The 23185-nt window shown below is 37.0% G+C and overlaps 2 protein-coding genes across 2 annotated transcripts in view; one reads left to right on the top strand and one right to left on the bottom strand.

The window, feature by feature from the left end:
• The window catches only part of LOC128741197 (glypican-6), a 51496-nt gene extending 39317 nt beyond the window's left edge, over positions 1-12179 (bottom strand). The window contains exon 1 of the mRNA XM_053836825.1: positions 10956-12179. Within this exon, the coding sequence (XP_053692800.1) occupies positions 10956-11217 (262 nt within the window). The 5' untranslated portion in view covers positions 11218-12179. The remainder of the gene's footprint in view (positions 1-10955) is intronic.
• Positions 12180-16550: 4371 nt separating this feature from the next.
• LOC128742152 (UDP-glucose:glycoprotein glucosyltransferase) lies at positions 16551-22570 on the top strand. Its single transcript, XM_053838390.1, has 7 exons — positions 16551-16990; positions 17051-18483; positions 18546-19184; positions 19244-19974; positions 20610-20730; positions 20795-22175; positions 22232-22570. The coding sequence occupies exons 1-7, from the start codon at positions 16774-16776 to the stop codon at positions 22276-22278; spliced, it is 4569 nt and encodes a 1522-aa protein (XP_053694365.1). The 5' UTR covers positions 16551-16773; the 3' UTR covers positions 22279-22570.
• The last annotated feature ends 615 nt before the right edge of the window (positions 22571-23185 follow it).

Here is a 23185-nt window from a genome sequence, read left to right as displayed (position 1 = left end):
CCACCGTGGTTTCTCAGCTGTGTACCGATCAACAAAACTGCCATTTTTGGTATATTGTTAGAGCCCATCATAAGCTTGTTAACTGCCAAAATCGACTAAATTGATTGAAATGAAACTGGGAAAATGCAGTGGACGTGCAGCACCACTCACCGCCTTATTTGGGGGAGTGCTGTATAGTATTAACGAAGGCAATCATTGCAATCTATCTGTGTTAATTTCAACATTAAAACATAGTTTTTTTTTATTTTTGTTTGTTTTCTGTCGTCAACCGCCAGTTAGATGTCTAGGATGAACGTCCGCGGGAAAAACCTGTTGGTGACACTAGATTCTGGGTTGATTTAAAAAAAATTATTAAAACTTGCGAAGCTCAAATACATAGCGGCGGACTGACGGCAATGCACAATATTAATAATGAGCAGAATAACAGAACAGTTTCACAGACACAAAACAGATTGTCAGAAACATTTTCATTGCAAAAGAATTCATTTTATTAATGGCGTTGCAACTAGTTGGCGTCTCTCGTAGTTCTCCAGTTAGCTAAGGTACGTGCGGGTATTTTCGGCCGGAACAATATTCATGAATTACGTTAAAACTATATTTATTCAGGCAACATTTTCACGCCAAATCAGAGTGTTTGCCAACAATATAATTAAATTAGTATAGATTTTTATTTAATATGCTGGAAGCGCTCTTGGTACCTCCGTTTCGCACATTTGTAGCAATGTAAATGATGCACCTCTGTTTTTTAAGCTAGAATTAACAACAAAATGAATTTTCAGCTAGTAAATGATTTATGTTTAATATTTTCATGTCAGAAGAGAATTTTTGTGTTCCTCCTTGACCAAAAGAAGTAGAAAGCTGTTCTGTGATACTGTATCAAGAGCTGTTTAATTTCTAGAATAAGTAAATGTGAACATAATTGTGTGTTTTCCAAACCGGAGCGGATACACGTAAACGATTGCTTCTATTTTTTCAACCTACGTGCTGGTGGGGAATCAGTAGTTTCGAAGTTTATTAAATAAAAATCAGCAAATTACTTACATTTTTGTGAAAATAGTTATAACTTCTATGAGTGCTAGATTCTTTTCAGTATAGTTACAGATATAGCGACAAAGTTTTAATTGGGAAAGCGCAGGAAAAGAAAAGGAATGTAAGCAGGTTGAAAATACCCTCCGGTACTCTACCATGGATTTTGCCTGATACGACATCTTTACTTCCCAAATGTTCCCGTTCGCGTTCTAGATTACCGTGATTGGTGGATTCATCAATTAGGTATGATAATACCTACTTGATGTTTATATTTACGATCAATAGTGAATATTTAAAAATGAATGGTTTTCATAGTCGTTTAATTCGTAGGAAGATTTACGGTTGATATACACTAAAGTCGCTTTTTACGCGAAAGATACGTTCTGCGTGAATCAAAACCCCGTAAAAATAAACCTCGTAAATTCCGAAATTGGTGTAAAAAACGCGCGTAAATTGCAGAATTAGCATAAAAATCGCCTAAATTCCGAAATTAGTGTAAAAAACAAAACGCGTAAAAAGCGATTTCAGTGTAAATTCGAACTAGTTGAGAAAAGAGCGAATTATTAACGCTCAAAACCAATCATTTTTCGTGATGCTCGCATTTTTAGATGTTTTAGAATGACACCCTACCTTCGCTGCTGCTTTCCTGTAAGAAGTAGTCCTGCATCAAAAATGCCATTTATTACTCGCAATTTTTTTCTACATACATCATTGCTACGAAGCAACCACAACATAATTATTCTCAACAAACCATGCATCAAAGTGGTCGTATTTAGCTCGAGGATCACAAATTGGCGATCACTACATCGGTGCTATTGCTAAAAAAAGTTGGACCAAAGTAACAGGTATATGAAATTCAATCTTCCAATTTTTGATTGATTTTTTCATTTACGGTCGTCTTTTTACATACCCTTCGATTAAACCAATAGGCGAATAACCTGAAAAGCTAATAACTCTTGCATCCCGAAGTCTGGCGTTTATGGTGTACAGGCGGCGTTTCATTCCGGCGCAACTCGAAACACCTCGAGATATTTCTGTTCGGTATAGCAGAGAAAAGTAATACGAAGTCGAAAGTCCAAAATTTGTTTCTCTCTGAACGGCAAAAGTGAACTTCGGTTTAAGCAGTCCAGGAGGAAATACAGCGAAAAGAAAAGGTAAACTCTGGAATGTACCTCATAGCTTATTTAATGTTTCGTTCTCACATTTCATAAACAACATCTAGATGTGATCCACTTACCAGTGAGTCACGGGATTGTTTTTAATTTTTTGTTTAATAATTTCCAAACCACTTTAGCCGTCTTCTCTACAGCATTCATATTTGATCAACAATAATACCAGGTACAAAATGTTTTCGTCTCAGGATTATGTACAATGTACCGACAAAATCGTCAAACACTCGAACTATCACTTGCTCCCCTAAAACTTTTAAATGCTTTTGTAAACGGTTGTTCAATATTCTACAGATTTTTTGTGAACAAATTTATAAGATGACATAATAATAACACAATTTTAGAAATATCGCAAGACATTTCAGTTGATCGTATAAAAGAAAAACAAACTGCAATAGACAGAATGGGAAGAAACGGAAAAAGAAATTTACACATTGGAACTTGAAAAGTACCGGTCGACTCAAGTCTGAACATGCGGAGATGCCGAGATCCGAGCAACATCCCCTCGTACAGTTTGGATGATTATTTGTAAAACGGCCAGCACATGGAAAGGAACGCAAACAGCGAATGGAAAAGAGCAGAAATAAGTAGTAAAAGATTTTAAGTTATTAATTTACAACTACCAACGCAAATTAATTTGTTTGGTATATGATAATCGTTGGTTTATAATTATTTCCAATCGCAGGCAAGAAATTGAACTTTTTTAAGATAATGTATTTTATATCGGAAGATATCAAACCGTTTCATAAAACTAAACGTGACCAAGCAAAGATACTGATTTTTGCTACATGCTTGTAATTTGGGACTTACAAACACGAAACTGTAATAAAATTTGGTTAGTTAGGATACGGTTCTTCATTTCTGTTAAAGAAACATGCCGATTTTTCTGGTTCCGATTCGTTTTCTCGCTTAAACCTGGGACAGCCTTAACCATGGTGTGCCACCACTTCAAACAGGGAGTGTCTCTTTCCGGTGCATAAAGAACTGTGTACTCTGACAGAAAGACGACTTTCCCATGTGTTTATTTTAAACGGAACCGGAAATGTTGCACCACCTCAAAATTTGCTTTATGAACAAGTATTTAAAAGAAAACTCTGCATCAGTGTCCACCTGTTTCGTGGGTACTATAGAATACTCACGCTGTCCATACCCGCAATAAAACGTCTGACAATTACAATGCCCTAGGTGTTTATCGCAGTCACCCACACGAGTGTTAGCTTACAACAGAACAACTCGAAATACCGAATGACTCTATTTAGTTTTCTTCTGTTAGCTTAAGCTGGTGGTTTCATTTCACCTGTCATCTGAATATAAAGAGAAATTCAGTAGAAAACAGAACAGATAAATATATTCATACCTATGTTGTTCCCTTAACCCAAACACGGCGTAGAGCACTGTGCACAGTAATGACTTCACGGATCGCCGGTAAAAAGCATTGATGCCGATGCATCTGTATCTCATTCTCAGGTATTCAAAACCATTCTCACATTCCTAAATTTAAGTGTGTGGCAACCTCCGGCGGCCTACTGCATCGTCCATAATAACAAACACTACAACATCACTATTTTGAACACGACGAATGGAATGGCAATGTTCTACAAAGAAGCGGTGTGAGATAGGAAATAAAGATTAATACTTTATCAAGTAGGTGGCCTCCCATGTTAGTTCTTTAGAATATTCTACCCAGCCGACCACGAAGAATACAACTCATATACAAAAAAAAAATCGGTTAGCTCTTTCTAATGCTCTCGCCGAATTCATTGAGCACTGTAAAATAAGAGCACAAAGCTCGGATGAATAGTATAACACAGGTCGAAGAGCAAAAAAAGCACAACGGCGTGGAGCGAAAACAAAACGACTCGAAAAGAAGAAGGCAACACATAAAAATTGGGAAATATATTAAGAAGTTTCGAAACGACGAGGTTAAGGTAAATGATGATGATGCAGACCTTTCAATACAATAATGAAAGGATGAAAAGAGCCCCGTGATACAGTATCCGTCCGTAAATCTTCCAGTTTAAAATTTGATGACTCGATAACTCGAAAGCCTTGTCATGCTACCTTAATCCGGATTTCCAAATAGTTGAGTTCAAATTAGTCAGATTACCGAGGCAAATCTGTTATTTCATAAACGCTCTTTTTCTTATTCTTCGACCTGCAGTAACACACAGTAACAAAATCGTAAAAAAACGGATTGCGCACGTTAGACAACAGACAGATCTGTCTTTCACTGTCAATTGCCGAGATACCGGTTGCCAAAGAATTCTTTTTCCCGCTTCTCTTGTACGTTGATGGTTAATATGAGTTATGAATAAAACCAGCTATAAAAGAAGCAATAATGTTTTTATATTATACCTGCAAGAAGGTCGACAGGAAATCTAATTCAAGATTAACCAATTCCATTGCCCATACCATTTTAAAGGTGTAACTAATTGACTTGTAGTTAATTCTCTGATACTCTTCTATTTTGGTACTTTCTTTTGATCGGCCATCTGCTGCACATTTCTATTGATTGAAATCTATACTGATACCAGTGTTAGATAAAAAAATGAATCTTACATTTCGCCGTAACTTTCCAGAAGGGTATAATAAGGGTGTATGAGTGATTTTCTTTCTGTCTCTTCTCTTTCGCTTGCCACGCAGATGTAAATACACTTTAAAACACCAATTTTGGATGAATTGCTAGTGTCATTAATTAGCTAAATGTCACCAAAATTTTCGCTGAAATGCGAAACATGTGAAATACGTAAACAGAACACAGACTAAGAAAAGAGAAGAAAATATGGTTGGAAAAAAAATTTTGTCTTCTTTTTTAACTCTGGTTGTGTTTCGGTACCAAGCTCAACAGTTATAAAAGTCGTCTTCAAATTTCTAACAACAAAACAAAAAAAGATACATGAAGTTTGAAGAAAATCGTGTTTTTTATAGAAGCGGAATTTTATTGCGTCAGGTAACTTTCTTGTAATTTTTGAATACTTACCACTACTTACCGTAGTCAGATAATTACAAAATTGGTATCAAAATAAGCGGAAAATTATATACCGTAAACGCACCTAATTCTGCGCATGGTTCCTAAATCTGCGCATTTACGCGTGCGTTTACGGTAGAATCGAACTCAGAAATAAAAATAATGATTTTTTCAAAAATTTTAATAGGTCATGTGCTCTTAAACAACTTCTCAGTAAAAAAGCCAAATGCATATGCGCTATGATTTCATACATAGAGAAGCCTTTGTAGCTGAAAAAACCTACGAAAATTAACATTATTGCAAGGTCAAGTGGATATTTAATACGGTGGCTCCAGACTTATTTTGCATGATGGCAACTTTCCGCCAGCAGCCGTCAGACAGTGTCTGATGGATGCCACTCCCATAGAAGATTTTTTTTATAGCAGGGTGACACCCAATACTTTTTGCATTCTTTTCCCAGGCGCGACTGGCAATACCTGCGCCTGGCTAAACGAATAGGTAACTGAATGGGAACCGATGTTTCACTAAAACAAGAAGGAGTTCACAAAAGTGCAGCGATGAAGAAAAATGCAAGATAAAAAAATTTATATTTACACTCAAAATAAGCTAATTGATAATAGATTAATACCAAACATGCTGTCTTTACGCCTATAGAAAGTATTTTAATTACCCCGTTAAGGGGTACAATGCCTTCTTTATTTTAACAACAAAATTTCTTAGTTTGTCAACATCCGGTTTTGTTTCTAGCAACATCATTCTTTCCAATTATTCGTTTTGTTCTTGAATTTTGATGGCAGTGTTTTCAGATAAAAGAATTTCAATATCGTTTATGCCACTTCTTGAATGTTATCGTCTTGTGCTTAAGACACGAAGGCAAATTACGCTCTAGCGTCAATCGAAAAAAAAATCAAACCGGAAAAAGCCTATCTTATACCAGAAATCGACCGACACTATCAAGTGTAAAGTGTCCCCTATGAAAAGCAAGAACAACAACCAGAAATCGAACTCCATCGTGAAAGCTAAAGCTGTAACATGGCCAATCACAGAGCCACGGGAACACGCCAAAAAGTAAATAAAAGCAACAACAGTCATCAAAAAGTAAATGAAGTCGTGTTTTGCTTGTATTTTGAAATACAAATTAGAAAACCTTAAAATCCAAAAATCACTCAGTAGTTAATTACTTCAGGATCAAAATATTGTTGTAATTGAAATAGTTAGCCTACCATCGAGTAAAAAAGAATGAAAAGTTAATATTTTTATACGCTATAGTACTTACTTCTTGAATAGATCTGTTTTTAATGTATGCTAGATTTGTATACGAAGGCATAAAATTTTACTGTTTTAGGAGAAGAACTCACCAACCCAAAATCCTATCCTAGAAAAATTGGCGTATAATCCACGTATATCAAACTTCAAACAATTTGTTTATTGGAATAACTCTAACTATCAGTTAGTTAATCATTCAAACGTATTACGGTAGGCCACTACATTGGATGTACACAAGTAGCACGCATGGGCATGTCGGCAAAGACCAAATGCATCCTGTGTGTTCTCACAAGCAGTTCGGATGGTAGCAGTAAATTACATACATTCATCAGAAAATGAGAAAGTGTGAAGAGGCAAAGCTCGCCAAACACGTTTTCCTTCGTGCAGCACATAGCGTTTCGTTGTTATTGTTTTGTCATTATAAGAGAGCCGAGGCGCCAGTGCAAGCAACCGTTTAGCTAGCCCATCTTCTTTGTTACTTCCCGTATGCTCAGCATCCCAATTCCGATACCGTCCGTACCGCCTCCTAGTATATATGCTTCATGCCGTACCGCATAAAGAAAACGGAGGTGGACTACGCGTATCGTTCTTGCAGAATAGAGCGGGATAGACAAGCATTGTTGGAATGCAGACCACATAAAAATCATTTTGGCTTGTGAGTTTATATATCACATTTTATCATTTAACATTCTCTCAACGTTTGTATGCTTTATAGAAAATGTTGAAGTAGTTTTATTTTTCGTTTTAGGATATTTTGTATGTAGAGGTGGAAACTGAGTTGTGATGAGACCGGCGGCATAGAGGTAGCCAACAGGTATGACAAGATACTCCAAGTGATTAAAATAGCTCCATTCAGTTTTCCAACGTTTCCATGTATACAGGTGGGCATTTTTTAATATGTACACAATACACATTATATTAATGATGTAATGATTGTTGAAACTAGAGACACAATGGCAACATTTCAAAGTAACAAGCACTTTATAGTTTATTCCCTTGCCAATTATGTGAGAATGTGCATCCGCTTATTTATGTGTAGTATAGTAGATGTCTAAGTTGCTCAAAAAAGATCTACAATTAGTTTTAAATTTTTACTTGATTAATTCAAGTGCTTTGTTGAAAATATTTGGGCTGGAATAAGGTTGTCATCGTCCTCAAAAAACTGCAGCACTTTGTTCCTTATTGTCCTAACCGATTGTCTGTGTTAATTTTTGGAGTAGCCAGCGGTCTTCTTTCTGCAACTATGATTACCTTCTAAACGACTACCAATGTGGTGAAATAGTCACATTACATTAAATTTAATTTAATTTGAGCCATTGTTGTATCTTCATATGTCGTAACCCTAGCTTTCAATGCATACTCTCCTAGTTAGTTTCTCCTTGTGGTGGCAAGTTAAATAACTGTCTACTTACGCCTGTTACGATATCGGGGACTTTTTTCAATGGCAGCTGACGTTGTTCAATTCTCTAGTGGATATCGAAAACACTACGCTTCCAACGATACAGTTGTTATGGAGATATGATGAACTAGAATCTAAAAAATTCATTTTTTTTATTCAGATCTAGATTATACAGACTTTTCAGCTTATTTTGATACCAACTCTGCAACAATCCGACCAGTGGAAGTAGATGAAAAGCAATAATACCTTCAAATATTCCAGTGCAATGCGCAACAAGTGGCTTACTTCTTACTTCTAGTAGCATAGAATCTGGGTGGCTCGAGCTGTATCAAAAATTTCTTTCCACTGTACTAGATGCTGGACTACTCGTCACCAATTTGTTGGCGTCTCGACAAGCACAAGTTGACTTCAACTGTGCCATCTAGCACGTTGGGCCCCTCTATTCCTGGTGCCGGTCTTAGGAAAGATAAGATTTTACTTCGCAGTCGTTCAGCTTTCTTATGATGTGTCTGGCCTGCCGTAGCCTCCCGACTTTCGCCAGGTTCACGATGGGAATCTCCAAATAGCACATGCACCTTGTGCTTCATTCACCTCCGTCACTCTCCGCTTTCCGTTTGTACTCCGCCAAAAATAATCAGCAACGCCTTTCTTTCAAATAAAGCAAGTGCACGTATGTCTTTCGTAAGCAAAGTTATTCTAAAGTCCGTAAAGCCTGGCTTTAGCTTTGTGCGGCGGCGTATCCTCTCCTTGATAGAAGAGTCTTGCGGAGGGAATAGTAAACCCGACTTTCAGCTTGAATGCGTTGTTGCATCTTCTTACTCGTAATATTGAACCACATTGAACTAATCAACCACTTCCAGTTTTGTTTATCGCTGACAATAGCACTCTCCGTGGGAGGAGAACGTTGTATTCTCTATATTGTTTATTCCTGTTACATAATTGGTTTCTGATGTATTGATTTGTAACCCATTTCTCCTAGCTTCTGTTTTTAGTCTAGGCTAGGAGTTGACTATTTTTACCGAAGATCGTTTCTCTCGTTTCGATACCCGCTCGCTGAATCATACGTTCAACAGCGATGTTAAATAAAATACACGACAGTCCATCCCTTTTCCGCAACCCTCCACGAGATTCGAAAGTACTCGAATGTGTCCCCGAAACACGCATGTAGCACTTCACCCGCTCCACGATCGCGTCAGTCGCGTCAATTTGTTCGGAAAACCGTCTACCATCAATGATAGCTGTTCGCGCACAACTGTATCGTTTGCTGGCCTGAAATCCACAAAAATATGATGCGTAGGCACGTTTTACTCCAGACATTTCTGGAGGATTGATCGGGGAATGAAAATTTAATCCGTAGTAGCATGGGCTCCAACAAAACCCGCCTGTTATGCACTGCCCTACGAACTTTCTTGCTCTTGGGAATAGACCATGTATTAAGGACCGCTATTAAGGTACCCATCAAAAAATTGCTTTCACCACCTATCAATCACCTCGCGCTCGTTTGTAACCAAGTTTCCACTTTTTCACTCACATATCAAGCTTCGGTGTGTACCCTTTACGAGACGTGGTCGTTGATTTTCGGTCAAATTCTCTTTAGTTGAAATGCTTAGCTAGTTTTTCCAAGCTCTTTTTTTTTCTCTTCATCGCTTGCTGACATTCCTTGTGAGCGTAAAAAGAAACCCCGTAGATTCAGAAATTCGCATTACCGCGTAAATTCAGCAATTTGCGTACCACCTTAAAAGTGAATGGTCGAAAATTCCGATAAATCTCAGATATTCATATAGTATTCATTTAAAGGGCAATTTCAGTTCATCTAACTTCTAGCTTAGAGTTTAGAATTCATTCACAGTCAATCGTTTCAGATTGATCTGCAATTCAATAACAAAAAAAAAAACAAAATAAAAAATCAGGGATGTTGTGTACAAGACACGACTGCCTTTACGTGACGCAGGACTACGTCAGTCTCTTTGTGGCGATAGTAGCATATATCCATGCGATTCTTCATGTATACATGCTGCATATATAGGGTTTGTTGAGACTGCAGGTTGAGATTATTCAATTATTTTCGAATGAATGTTAATAGCGCCTCAAATCTTACTTCAACATCAAACACTATTTAGTTAGACATATATGTATTTAAGTATTTGATTTGATATCAAAAAAAATTTCTGTTAAAATGGTTTGGTAGTGCTGCAGGTTGAGAAATCCAAATTTGTACAAGTCGATAATTTTTTACAGCGTTTTATTCATTCTCATGATTGAAAGCTACTGATTTGTTTGCCAGAAAAAGGTAAACTTGTTTGCCAAATGTTTTGTAACTTACTGCCTTATACTAAATTGACAGTCAAATAAACATTAGCATCACTACGCGTCCCTCCTGCCTTGTCTTGTTCATCATTTTCGAAAGAAATTAATCTAAATGTAACGCTTGACTATGGAAACTATGTAAAGAATTGCCAGCAACTAATTTAATGCAAAGCAGCGAATGAAACGTTCACCTACAGGACATCAATTTGGACTAATTTCAATCTTAAATGTTAAAGGCGGTTGAAGAAAAGGGGTGGTATTATACTTTAAGGTGAAATTAGTGATCCTTAAGATATCGTCATTTCATAGTTGTATTGTTTCGCGAATAGAATAGAAACTGTAAGCGACAAATAACCAAAGAATACGAAAATCCCGCTGTCACATGAAATAGATGCACTCTAAAAATTTCATAATATTTTCATAATATATTTTATTATGATTATGATTATGGTAGATATTTTATTATATATTTTTTCATAGTATATTTTCAGAACAAAATCAAAAAATAAACCTAAATCTACTGAGTTGAGAAATACGATAACAGATTAGTATATCGATTCTAATTTAGGGTGTGGAGTAAACCTAAAATATTTAGTTTGTTAATATTTTTCTTGTTTAGGATAATCATCAACTTCTACTTATGCAACTATAGTTACAAAAACAGTACAAAAACTGTTGTGATTCTTGACTGTTACAGTTATGTGTTCAAATATGTAACAGAATAGTGTTATAATGTCAACTAGATGAAAGGCACTAAAGTTGGTAAGTTATAATTGTTGATATACGTTATCAATGTTTTGATTATAAAAATATCTACCTGTAATTGGGTCAGCTGGAATGTTGGCTGCGGTAAAACCACGCTGTTCAAAGATAGTGTGCACATTAGTGCAGGTCCGCTTAGTAGCGGTACTGTTGTTACTACCATCGCTGTGCAATTGATTCTCGCTGCTGTTTCCACCAACCGCTAAAGCAGACGGTGGAATAATATTTGCTGCCATTATTTTCCATTGGCTCACCAAAATCAACAAATTCATGCTTGCGTGAAAAAACCTAGCACTTTTGAGGTGTGCCATGTTCATTTTATTAAAGTATCACTGAGTAATTAAACACTATAGAATCCAAGTTATACAAGTCTGAGAAATGTACGTAGTGGCACTGTATGCTTGAATCACGAAAAGCCGGTCATATTTTTGCACACATTCAAGAACGTGATATAAAACTAAGCAAACACACTTGCAATGCAGGAATAATCTCTCCGGAATAATCGCAATCAAGTTGAATGACTTGTATTCACTGTATTCACAGTGTTCTCAGTTTTTATACTTTTTCGCATTTATACGTCGATTCTCAATGTCATAAGCGGCACAACGGCAACTCATTGCATCACTAGAATTCTCCGGATGTATTTTTAGCGTTAGTTATGCCACAAATTTCTAACAAACGTCGTAACAATCGGAACGATTAAACATTAGAATTAGAACACTGGAAAGTATATAACACCGTAGCTATTTTTCGAAAGCTGCAAGGCTACTAAGTAGTCAAAATTGCGAGAATGACGACTCGCAATTGCTATCGAAGACTTCGTACTACCCGGCCCGTTCCTTCTTCCTTCGCATTACTGCCACTCGATCTTCTCACGCACAAGTCTGTTTCCTTTCTGGTGTATACGTCAAATATGCGTTCATAAACTCACTCCCTTCTTAATCCTACTACCGTCAATGAGGAGAGAAAAGTGCACCTTTAATTCTCGCTCTGTCTGTCACTTCAGCTTCAGCGCTAAACGAAAAATGATACCACTACACCCACAAAGATATGTAAAATTTTACTCAATGAACAAATTTTGCTATTTTCTTCTCGTTAGGAGTTTTTTCAGTCTGAAGTAGGTGTTATTGAATAAAGCGAATGGGCATCCTTTTAATTATCAACTTTATCGTAAACACTTGAACAATAAGTAGATAGACGATGAAACTTTATATTTACTTTGAAATAGTAAAATTATGAAAACTTAAAGATTGGCAGAACCCGAGCTGAAATCCTCGAGTCACAAAGCTAACTTAAACACACCAGGCTGTCTCAATGCTGAAAACAGACTGAACAAAACTGAGCAGAAACATCGGAGAGAACATCTCAAGCGTATGCATTTTGCGTTTGGTTGGGTGTCAGTGTCGTATCCGTATATGTATCGACATTATACCAACTTGGTTGGTTTGGTAAGTGGTAACTGGTATGGACCGACGGAATGACCAGGAATGCCGTTAGGAAGAAGAGTAGCAAAAATAATATGAATGAACAATTTCAGACCGGCGAATGGTGAAGCGTATGTGAAGGATGCAAAGGTTTCAAGCCTCTCAAATTGAAACTCTGAACACATCAAAAGCTTCCATTTTTAATTAATTGCACGGCAATGATGCCAGTTTTACAGATCAAGTGCATCCATTAAATTAGAAACTCGATTTATATAGATATTATTTGAATTTAACTGTTATACTTACGAGTAGTGCTAGTGATGTCCGACTCGATTACCAGTTATTATTAATTATTATTATTAATTGCTTTAGTATGAACTGTCACTGCGAACCGGGCTAGCTTGATTGAATAAAGCAGGACAGCCTGAATTCGTTAATTGGGCCACAACTGCACTTCAGCTGATTCGCTAATTGGGCCGACTGACAGTTGTTAGAAATTTCTAAACTCGAAAATTCCATACAATTTTGACATTCAAGTTGTCACATAGCCCAATTAGCGAACACCCAATTAACGAACCGCCCAACTACCGAACCACCAATTAACGAAACTTTGCTGTATAAGTCTGGAAGTATTTATTTGCGATGAAATTTTAAACCCCTCGCAAACCCGAGTATGCTGACTTGATTTAAATATTTAATGGTCTTATTTGAATTGTCTGCACCAAATATAAGAAGAAGGCGAAAACGAAAACAATCAATCTGTCACTGAGCTGGCTTCTCTCTCTCTCAGATCTGACAATTTGGGGTAAAAACTGCCGCCGTGGCGCTACCTACTGCGATGTTAATAAAATCGAAAACAAACGGATGCGGTATTTAGTACTTTTGAAAAAATTTGCTGTTTGTTGCAACTGCATCATTTATTTCAGTGACGAAGAAAATCTAATTACCTCTGATTAACACAAGGATTAACATTAATTTTTGGTAATTATGCTCTTGTGATTACACTCAGCCCCCGCTAATATGAAAAACATCTCGTTCAGATTGGACGTGTTCATTTTTAATATTTGGAAACTGTAGTCATTTTCACATACGCTCAAGACGTGCACCCTATGAACTTGTTTTGATTTGTCGAAAACAAACGTTTTGCAAACATTTCAAACATGCGCGAATTCTAAACGTCCGGTTTGTAGAAGAGGTAGTTGGCTTGGCAGTTTCAACTAAAATTAAGGCAGATTAACAGGCTCGAAGGAAGTAATCGATTTTTTGTGTGTAAAATCTTTTGATGGCGCCCTCCAGAAATAGTTTGCCAAACGCATCGAAAAATATCCATGTACCTTTATCAATATTTCTTTGTGCTACAGTTACATCCCAGGTAACCAATAAGCATTAAAATAAGCAGTAAATCAGTCGTTTATTAGCATCCCTAGCGTTTTATACTGCAGGTTGTTGTTTATCAGCTTTTTGACTGCATAACTGTTGCAAATTGGCATCCAAAATTCTATTTAAATTCTTCTTGTTGGTAACTAGCTGCAAATAAGCATTGTCAGCACTATAAGAGGGCTAGCAGTAAAGTAGCCGCGTATTTTGCCGCAATAGCATTTAAGTAGCATTTAAAGCAACTTAAATGCTTATTGGCTTGCTTTTAAATTGCATTGGAAATGCTTATTGGTTACTTGGGATATTATAGCAGCATAGCATAGCATATTATGTGACAATAGCTTAAGTAGATTTCATAACTATTTTAATACTTGTTAATCAAACATTTAAGCAACAGTATGCCTGAATAAATAAATTCGCTGTTATAGAAACATATGTTCATCCTCACATATAAATCTGTCAAATATAAAATGGTTCACATTCTGAACTAATTTTAACCACTCGAGGAGAAATAACTATCGAACTATCAAGTTTTAACTAAAAAGTTAAAAATTTCGCGAAATGGTTCACAGTCTAAGAAATCGTAAAAGAAATCGATTTCTTGAGCATTTCTTGTTCTATCTTTTAACCCATTGCTTTTCAGCAGTGTACCCCGCCTTACCAATGTTACTTTGTACTGGAGTTACATAGTAGCGACTGCAGCGACATCAAGTTTTAGTTTGCCACTTACAGCTCTATCATGGGATTACTCGTTGATTACATAAAAACTTTTTACACACTTCTCGTCAATTATTCGGTAGTCTGTTCTATGTGTTTATACCATCCATTGAGCTTGCTGACGTTTATCGTACGCACACATCGACGCGCGATTTGTTGTTGCTGTTGTTAGATTTTACATTGATTTTACACGTTTGTTTTTGTTTCCCCCCAGTTATACCCCGGTAAAAAACATACGTTTGAGTGAAAAACAACAAGTTTTTGTAACCCTTTGCACTGGCCTTAGCAAGCTCTACACTCAAATTAATCCACACGTCCTTTCCACGTGAAAAATCACGTAAATTTCTCTACAGGGATTTACGTGACTTTCAGGTGATTGTTATTGGAAAAAATAATAACATTTATCTGATTTTCAAGTTAACGCATTAGTATGCGGGTGAACTACCTGAAAATCACGTAAATAGTACAGGAAAAGCTGGGTGGAAAATATTCACATAACTTTTCAGGTAACTTCGACGTGAAATACCGTGGACCCCCGTTCGTTTGACCGCTTTTAATCTGAACACTTTTTAATTTGCACCCCGTTGGTTTGCACAACGTGCAAATTAAAAATGGTTCAAATGTCATTCTCAACATGACATCATTTGCTTATGCAGACAATGCGCATAAACGCGATTTGTTTGTCCTGATCTAGCGTGTTTAATCTGTTTCACGTTGCGTTTTCCCAACGATTATGATAGAAATCCGATCGGAGAATGAAATATTCGCTGCTTCCAACTTCCAACTGAATCAAACCACCAAAACAATAACAAAGAGTAGGGCGACCAGATCACACAAGTTCCAGCATATGTAGAGTTGCCAGTTGTTCAAATTAAAAACTAACCCCGTTAGTTTGCATGAGGAATCGTTCAAACGAACGGGGGTCCACTGTATATTTTGAGTGTATAGAGCCTAAATGTGCCTCACAGCGTTTTTGTTTTTGCTTAGCTCCAACTTAGGTTCGCTCTAGTTGCAATCGAACGGCTGTCAGAACGTTTGTTTTTTCACTCGGGTTAAACTTAGTTTCGCTCTGGGTTGAACTTTTTAGACGTTGGGTTCGCTTTGGGTTTTTCACAGTTTCAACCCCGCTGTAAGCAATATACGTACAACCCGAAAATGTTTGTTTATCCTCCCGAAAATGTTTGTTAATTCAGTGGTCAAGTTGGAATTAACCCAGGTTAAAAAACAAAAACGCTATTATGCATCAAAAAAACTATACATGTGCGTTCAATGTGCAGATCACATAGATATTCTCCTGGTGCTAATCACTACAGGTTCATAGAAATAACACATGAATCATATTCAATGGTAAAACCATGGGTAAAACACTTTGAGATAACCTGATATTCACATCAACTCATCGTGAAAGCCACGTGAATTTCAAATGGAATGACATTTCATAAAAGTTACCCTTTGATTAAACGTGTAAAACCAGTGAAATATTTATAAAAACTTACACCTTAATTTCATGTGGATTGCAACAGGATACGATCTAATGGTAAAACACGTGGATTTGCAATGCGAAAGCAGTGACTACCATGTTGATTGAAGGTTTGTTGGCAAAACATGGTTATTTAACATGTTTCCCATATGAAATACAGCCTGAATTCGTTAATTGGGCCACGATTGCACTCCAGCAGATTCGCTAATTGGACCGACTAACAGTTGTTAGAATTTTCTAAACTCGAAAATTTTATACAATTTTGACATTCAAGTTGTCACATAGCCCAATTAGCAAACACCCAACTAACGAACCACCCAATTAATGAACCACTAATTAACGAATCTTTGCTGTATTTCGTTTCACGTTAAATCGAAGGGAAACGCTTTTGATACCCGAATGATTGACAAATAAAACAAAATTATCAATATTTGCACGTTGAAATTGATGTGTAAGATCTCTTTGTGTGTCTATTTTTATCGGTGTATTTACATATACTGGAACCCCTTGCCTTGTAAAAATTGTCAAAGCAAATTTTACTTAATTTGAAGTTAAAATTGAAAAGCGTGTGATGTTTACTGCGGATTGGATGATGTGGTCAATCTGTCAATGTCAAAACAAAAGTTTTAGTTTCCATACCGCTACCGTTTATCGATTAGTTTCCAGTTTTTTACATTTATCTGTTTTTAAAAAAGTTTTTAAACCTTTAACACAAAAGATGAAATCGTAAAAGTTTAAAAGCTTTGTTTTGTCTATAGGCTGGCTGGTTTTAGCGCTCTCACGGTTTCGAAACGTCCGTTTGAGGTTACAAAATATTGAACGCAATCATTTGGCTGAGTAAATTTAAATCTAATTACCGTGCTTGGATCTTTATAATGCAAATGCTATATCTGCTTATTGGAACGTTAATATTTACGAATGTAGTTTGTGGGGAACCTAAAAGTCACCCTGTAACGACACATTTGTCTGCCAAATGGGACGTTACTCCAATACAACTGGAGATTGCAGAGTTCATTGACGAGGAAAATGCTAACCTTTTCTGGGATTACGTGGAGCTGATAAATAAAATACCAAACACTCTTTACCACATACGTATGTATAAAGCATGTATTAGTTGAAAAATACCTACATATATAGATTTGTCTTTAACAGAAACGGAGGAACAACGATATGTAAAATTATTAGATCTCGCTGAACGGTTGCTGGAAGCCGGCCAAACTAATCTGCTCAAGCTGGCATTGTCACTGCATAGTTTTTCCCCAAAAGTTCAGGCGCATTTGCAAATAGGAAGAGAAGCGCTTAAGCAATACGAATGTGACACATCAGCATTCGTTAGCATTGGCGGAAAGCTTGCTTGTGATGAAGACGATCTCAGGAGTATATTAAAAGTTGTTGATCGTGATTTGTATGAAGTAGAAACACATAGCTTGGATCATATGTATCCCGGGTCAGAAAACAACTCGCTCACTGCTATACTATACGGTCAACTGGGAACAGCAGAATTCAAAAATTTTCACGATATACTCAAGCAAGAGGTTGAAAATGGTATCAAATATGTGTTACGCCATTTTACTAAAAAGAAATTTAACCGCAAAATGCGTCTTTCTGGCTATGGAGTGGAGCTACATTTGAAGTCCACTGAGTATAAAAGTCAAGATGATTCCCCTCAGCAACAAGATCAGGTAACGATAACAAATGAAGATGCAGTTGAACCCGAAGTCGAAGGATTCGATTTTAGTACACTTAAAAATAGATATCCGCATCTTTCCCATTCACTGGATCGTTTCCGGAATGCGTTGCTTGAAAAACATGATGAAATAGCTCCATTAAAAGCATGGGAATTTCAAGAGCTGGGTCTTCAAGCGGCCCAACGAATTGCCCAAATTCAGGGAGAAGAAGCTTTACAAATCTTGCAATTCACTGCTCAAAACTTTCCAACACAAGCAAAAACCTTGTTAGCTCAGTCGGTTTCCGAAGAATTTAAAAAAGAAATGAGACATAACATCGACATTTTAGGCCGCACACTAAATTTGCAGCCACCAGATTCGGCACTTTTTATAAATGGGCTTTTCTTTGATGCAGATACAATCGATACTATAACCTTACTTGACACCCTGCGGGCCGAAATGCGCGTATTAGATGGACTTAATAAAATAGGTATTCGCGGAAAAACGGCAACTCCGCTGCTGGCATTGGATCTATCTTCTACTGCGAAAGAGTTTGCCATTGATATTCGCGATTCTGCCATAACATGGATAAACGATTTAGAGAATGATGCCCAATACAGAAGATGGCCTAGTAGTGTAATGGATCTGCTACGTCCTACATTCCCTGGCATGTTAAGGAATATTCGAAAAAATTTGTTCAATCTTATTCTTGTGATCGATCCAACCTCAAGTGAAGACAATAGTAGAGATATTATCAAACTAGCAGAAAGCTTTGTCGTCCATTCTGCTCCGGTGCGGATAGGAATAATATTTTACTCTAAAGATAATGATCTGACAGAATATAAGTCTATTGTATGCGCATTTAATTACGTTCAACAGAAAAAAGGATCAACGGACGCTCTTGGTTTTCTTACTGACGTAAGTTTTATGCGATTTATTTAACGAATTATTTTATTTATTCACATAACTCTATCTAACAGCTCTTTGCAAGTACACCAAAGCGTGATATCAAAGTTGATGATATACGAAAACAATTAAAAAAATCCTTCGCAAAACTAAAATATGACGAAATTGACGAAATTATCGGTGATGACTCTGATTTTGATTATGGCCGGCAACTGTCTCAAGAGTTTGTTGCTCGTTTGGGTCTTAAAACTACCCCACAAGCATTACTGAATGGTGTCTTATTACCGCAAAGCACTCTCAACTCTGACGACTTTGAAGAAACAATTCTAACGGAAATAATGCAGCAAACTCCGACAATACAAAAAGCGGTCTACAAAGGAGATTTAAATGATGGGGAACCTGTAATTGATTTTCTCATGAAACAACCGCATGTAATGCCCAGACTAAATCAGCGTATTCTATCAGTCGATGATCCAGTATTTCTGGACATGTCAGGAAATGCTTTCTTGAATCTCGAAGATGTATCGATGCTAGCTCAATTATCCAATGCAGATTTAACTGCGACTTTAATAACGAATTTGAAATATTTCGGAGGGAAACATACATATGAAAAGTTCATGGGCCATAGACTACATTTCAATAGCTTTTGGATTATAGCGGATCTTTTACAACCATCTGGCCGTCAACTTTTGAAAAACGCGTTGAAGTTTATGGTAAGCTATTTGAGCATGATTCGCAGTAGTTGTCGGATGATAATGGTTATTTTTTGCAGAAATCAACTAGCGGAACCCGTATTGCTTTTATTCCAAACGTTGACGGGAGTAATTTGGCCAGATCAGAGCTGAAGAAAAACTTGAATGCTATCGTTTGGGCAACAATAAACACTTTACCAGAGGAAGAAGCTACAAATTTAATTTTGAAACTATTGGAACAAAATGAGGATTCCCAATACATAATTCCTGAATCAGTTATGGACTTTCTACCGGCCACACAGCTGCATTTAAAAATGTTGCGTGTGTACTGCCAACGTGTACTGAAAACTAAAGTGTCTGTGAACAGTCTAGTAGCAAACGGGCGTGTTATTGGACCCTTTGAGAACGACGAATATTTTGATACGGAAGATTTTGGATTGTTGGAGAAATTTTTTAGTTTGCAATATACAGAAAAAATAAGAGCTGCTCTTAAAGAAGCAACCGTCAATGGAAATGACGTTGAGCTGTCTGGTGAAACTTTATTTAAATTAGTCTCTATACTCGTCCCAAGACAGCAATCGAAATCACGTTTCACAATTCCAAACGAAATTGAAGATAATCATACGGTCGTAACGCTTCCTCCGAAATCAAATAATCTGCCATTTTTTGAAATTGTAGCTGTTTTGGATCCAGCTTCTAGAGGAGCTCAAAAGCTGTCATCACTGCTGATTCTTCTGCGAAATGTTGTCAATTGTAATATGAGAATAATACTATGTGCAATTGATAAACACAGTGACATGCCGGTTAAAACGTAAGTTTGAAACTCAACAACATGTTTTTATTGTTCTCTTATAAAAAGGTAACTTATTTACCATTTACGTGGACGTAAGCTAAAAAATTGCGCCATAATTATAAAAGATACTTTATTTTACTTTGTCGGCGACAATCCGCTTAGCTAATCTAGGCTGAATTTTATAAGAGTCAGCTCCACGCTTCTCGGTCTTGGGTTTCCACTCTCCAGTCCAGGTTGTAGACAAACTTGGTGGTTTTCAACATTTTCTCAAAAAGAGAAAAATAATAACATCAGAAATTTAATAATTTTAGCAAAATTAGTTATTCAACTTTGAGTGCGATTTCCTCTGTTTCATGTTTTGTCTGTCAGGGACTAAAGGGACTAAAAACCTTTGTATCCCAAGGCTTTGCTTTGTTTTTGTGTTGATTCTTTTATGTCAAAGAACATGATTCCAAGTTCAATGAAGAACCGTCCAGGCGTTATTGCGAAACATACTTGCATACTCACGTACCTCGTCTACAGACGGCCTTACCCGTTAGAGGGTTGAATATATAAAATCGGCGCAAAGGCCAGGACAGCTTTGCTTACTTCTAATCTCTTATTATTCTGTCGCATGTATACTAACTATATATGATATTAACGTATATTTAAAGTTTTTACCGATTCGTCATCGAGCCTGAGCTTCAGTTCACTGCAGATGGAAGACATGCCGCAGGACCATTCGCCAAATTCGTTGGATTGCCGGCTAACTCATTACTTACACAAAGCTTAAACGTAGTATACATAATAGCTGCAGCATTAGTTAGCATGTTAATTGCCGTTCATTGCTCTATTCCAGGTTCCTGAAAATTGGTTGGTGGAAGTGGTACGATCTGTTTATGATCTGGATAACATAAAGCTTTCAGAAATCAATGGGCCAGTACATAGTGAATACGAGTTAGAGTATCTGTTACTAGAGGGCCATTGCTTTGATACTACTACAGGGTCGCCACCACGTGGATTGCAGATAACTTTGGGCACTGAGCAACAACCTATAATTGTTGATACAATTGTTATGGCCAACTTGGGATACTTTCAGCTGAAAGCAAACCCAGGAGCATGGATATTGAAGCTTCGTCATGGAAAGAGTGCTGACATATATGATATTACTAGCGCAGACGGACCAAACGTAATCCATTCCAGCGAAGGAACACGTGTCGTTTTAAGTTCTCTGCGTTCGCATGTGTTAAAGTTGCGAGTAACAAAGAAACCAGGAAAAGCAAATATCGATTTATTAAGTGATGATAAAGACTCAACCGGTGGCATTTGGGACTCGATTAGTTCAATTGTTGGAACAGGCGACACGCAGGACCAGGAAGTGTTGAATATATTTTCGGTTGCTTCAGGCCATTTGTACGAACGTCTACTGAAGATTATGATGCTCTCACTTTTGAAACATACCAAAACACCGGTTAAATTTTGGTTTTTGAAAAACTATCTCTCGCCTCAGATAATCGATTTTTTGCCACACATGGCCGACGAATATCACTTTCAATATGAATTGGTCCAATATAAATGGCCGCGATGGTTACACCAGCAAACAGAAAAACAGCGAATTATTTGGGGATATAAAATTCTATTCCTAGATGTTCTTTTTCCGTTGGATGTGAAAAAAATTATTTTTGTCGATGCAGATCAGATTGTCCGCGCTGATATGAAGGAATTAAACGATTTTGATCTCGGGGGTGCACCATATGGATACACTCCGTTTTGCGATTCACGCCATGAAATGGAAGGTTTTCGTTTTTGGAAGCAAGGTTATTGGAAAAATCATTTACAGGGACGAAAATATCACATCTCAGCATTATATGTGGTAGATTTGAAACGGTTTCGTAAAATAGCGGCAGGTGATCGAATACGTGGTCAATATCAAGCACTCAGTCAGGATCCCAACAGTTTATCTAATTTGGATCAAGATTTGCCAAACAACATGATACATCAGGTCACCATCAAATCATTACCTCAAGAATGGCTGTGGTGTGAAACATGGTGTAGCAGTGAGACGCTACAATATGCTAAAACTATCGATCTTTGCAATAACCCGTTAACTAAGGAAGCTAAACTTACTGCTGCCCAACGTATTGTGCCAGAATGGAAGGATTATGATTTGGAAATTAAACGATTACAGGCCAAGATAGACGAACTTGAACATGAACAAGGTCAAGCTATACATTCCGAAGGTAAGTAAATGTCCTCAATATTCCTATTAATCAAATTAAATTTTGAATTTTTACAGATCATACTGTCACCAGCAGTGAGAATATCGTGCACACTGAACTTTGAAAGTTCTATAGTCAATGGAGCTACTTCAACTGAAGGCAACTGTAAAGCAAAATGTAATATTCTTTAAATCAAATTTCGTCTAAAAGTAATGCTATGTCAATGTTCTCGTTGCATGCGAACTTTGTCTGCTGTGATTGAATTGTTGCGGTTCCGGTCGTAATTCGATCAAGAGTAAATTTTTTTGAAGACTGCGCCAATTAGAGTTCTCTTAGATTTTCTAGATCAACACAAAAAAACAGCTAGTTTCAGATAGATCATTCAAGGTCAATAAAATGTACAATCTACTATAAGAATACCAAATTTCCCAACTTTTCTTTTCAGCCGAAAATCTTGTTCAACATCGTTCATAAGTTATCAAAATAAACAAAACATCTATCCAGTTGACCTCGAGATACGTCACATGACTAACAAATCAGTCGTTGTATTTTCGAATACTGGCCCAGATTGCCTCGATTACATTCTTGATCGAACACATTCAAAAACACCCAAGAATAATTTAGGTATAACAAATACTCATCAAAAGTTTGGGTGTGTCGGGCGGGGGAAAGTCAAGCAATTGTTGAACATTATGGCGTTAGGGTGGTGCACATGAACTCTTTCATTATCATTAACTCCTTCTTAACCTTCTCTCAAGCTCAACCTTGGACAGATTTGACTCTAACTTCCCCATCTCGCGCTCTAAGCGAAAATGTTTTTCGTCATGCTTTTCCTATTAGATCCATAGGAAACTCTGTTTTGGCAATACACTCGAGTCGATTTTTTACGAGCAATAGGTTCCAAGTTTTCTATGATGCTTTTAGAATTTTCTGTATTAACACATCACAAATAAAAAGTTTTAAGGTCAAGATAGCACACTACAGAAAGAAAAAAAACGAAGCAAAATTGTCAATGAAAGTGCGTTGTTATT

The sequence above is a fragment of the Sabethes cyaneus genome, chromosome 3 (genome assembly GCF_943734655.1).
Source record: "Sabethes cyaneus chromosome 3, idSabCyanKW18_F2, whole genome shotgun sequence".
Lineage (NCBI taxonomy): Eukaryota > Metazoa > Arthropoda > Insecta > Diptera > Culicidae > Sabethes > Sabethes cyaneus.
The sequence above is the reverse complement of the archived record's forward strand: the minus strand, read 5'-3'. Positions and strand labels throughout refer to the sequence as shown.

What these genes read in the sequence shown, in the direction of transcription:
- LOC128742152 (XM_053838390.1), top strand. Translation starts at nt 16,774, where the DNA reads ATGCAAATGCTATATCTGCTTATTGGAACGTTAATATTTACGAATGTA. An exon ending in AAAACGCGTTGAAGTTTATG is followed by an intron (nt 19,185 to 19,243) that starts GTAAGCTATTTG and finishes TATTTTTTGCAG; the next exon opens with AAATCAACTAGCGGAACCCG. An exon ending in TACTTACACAAAGCTTAAAC is followed by an intron (nt 20,731 to 20,794) that starts GTAGTATACATA and finishes GCTCTATTCCAG; the next exon opens with GTTCCTGAAAATTGGTTGGT.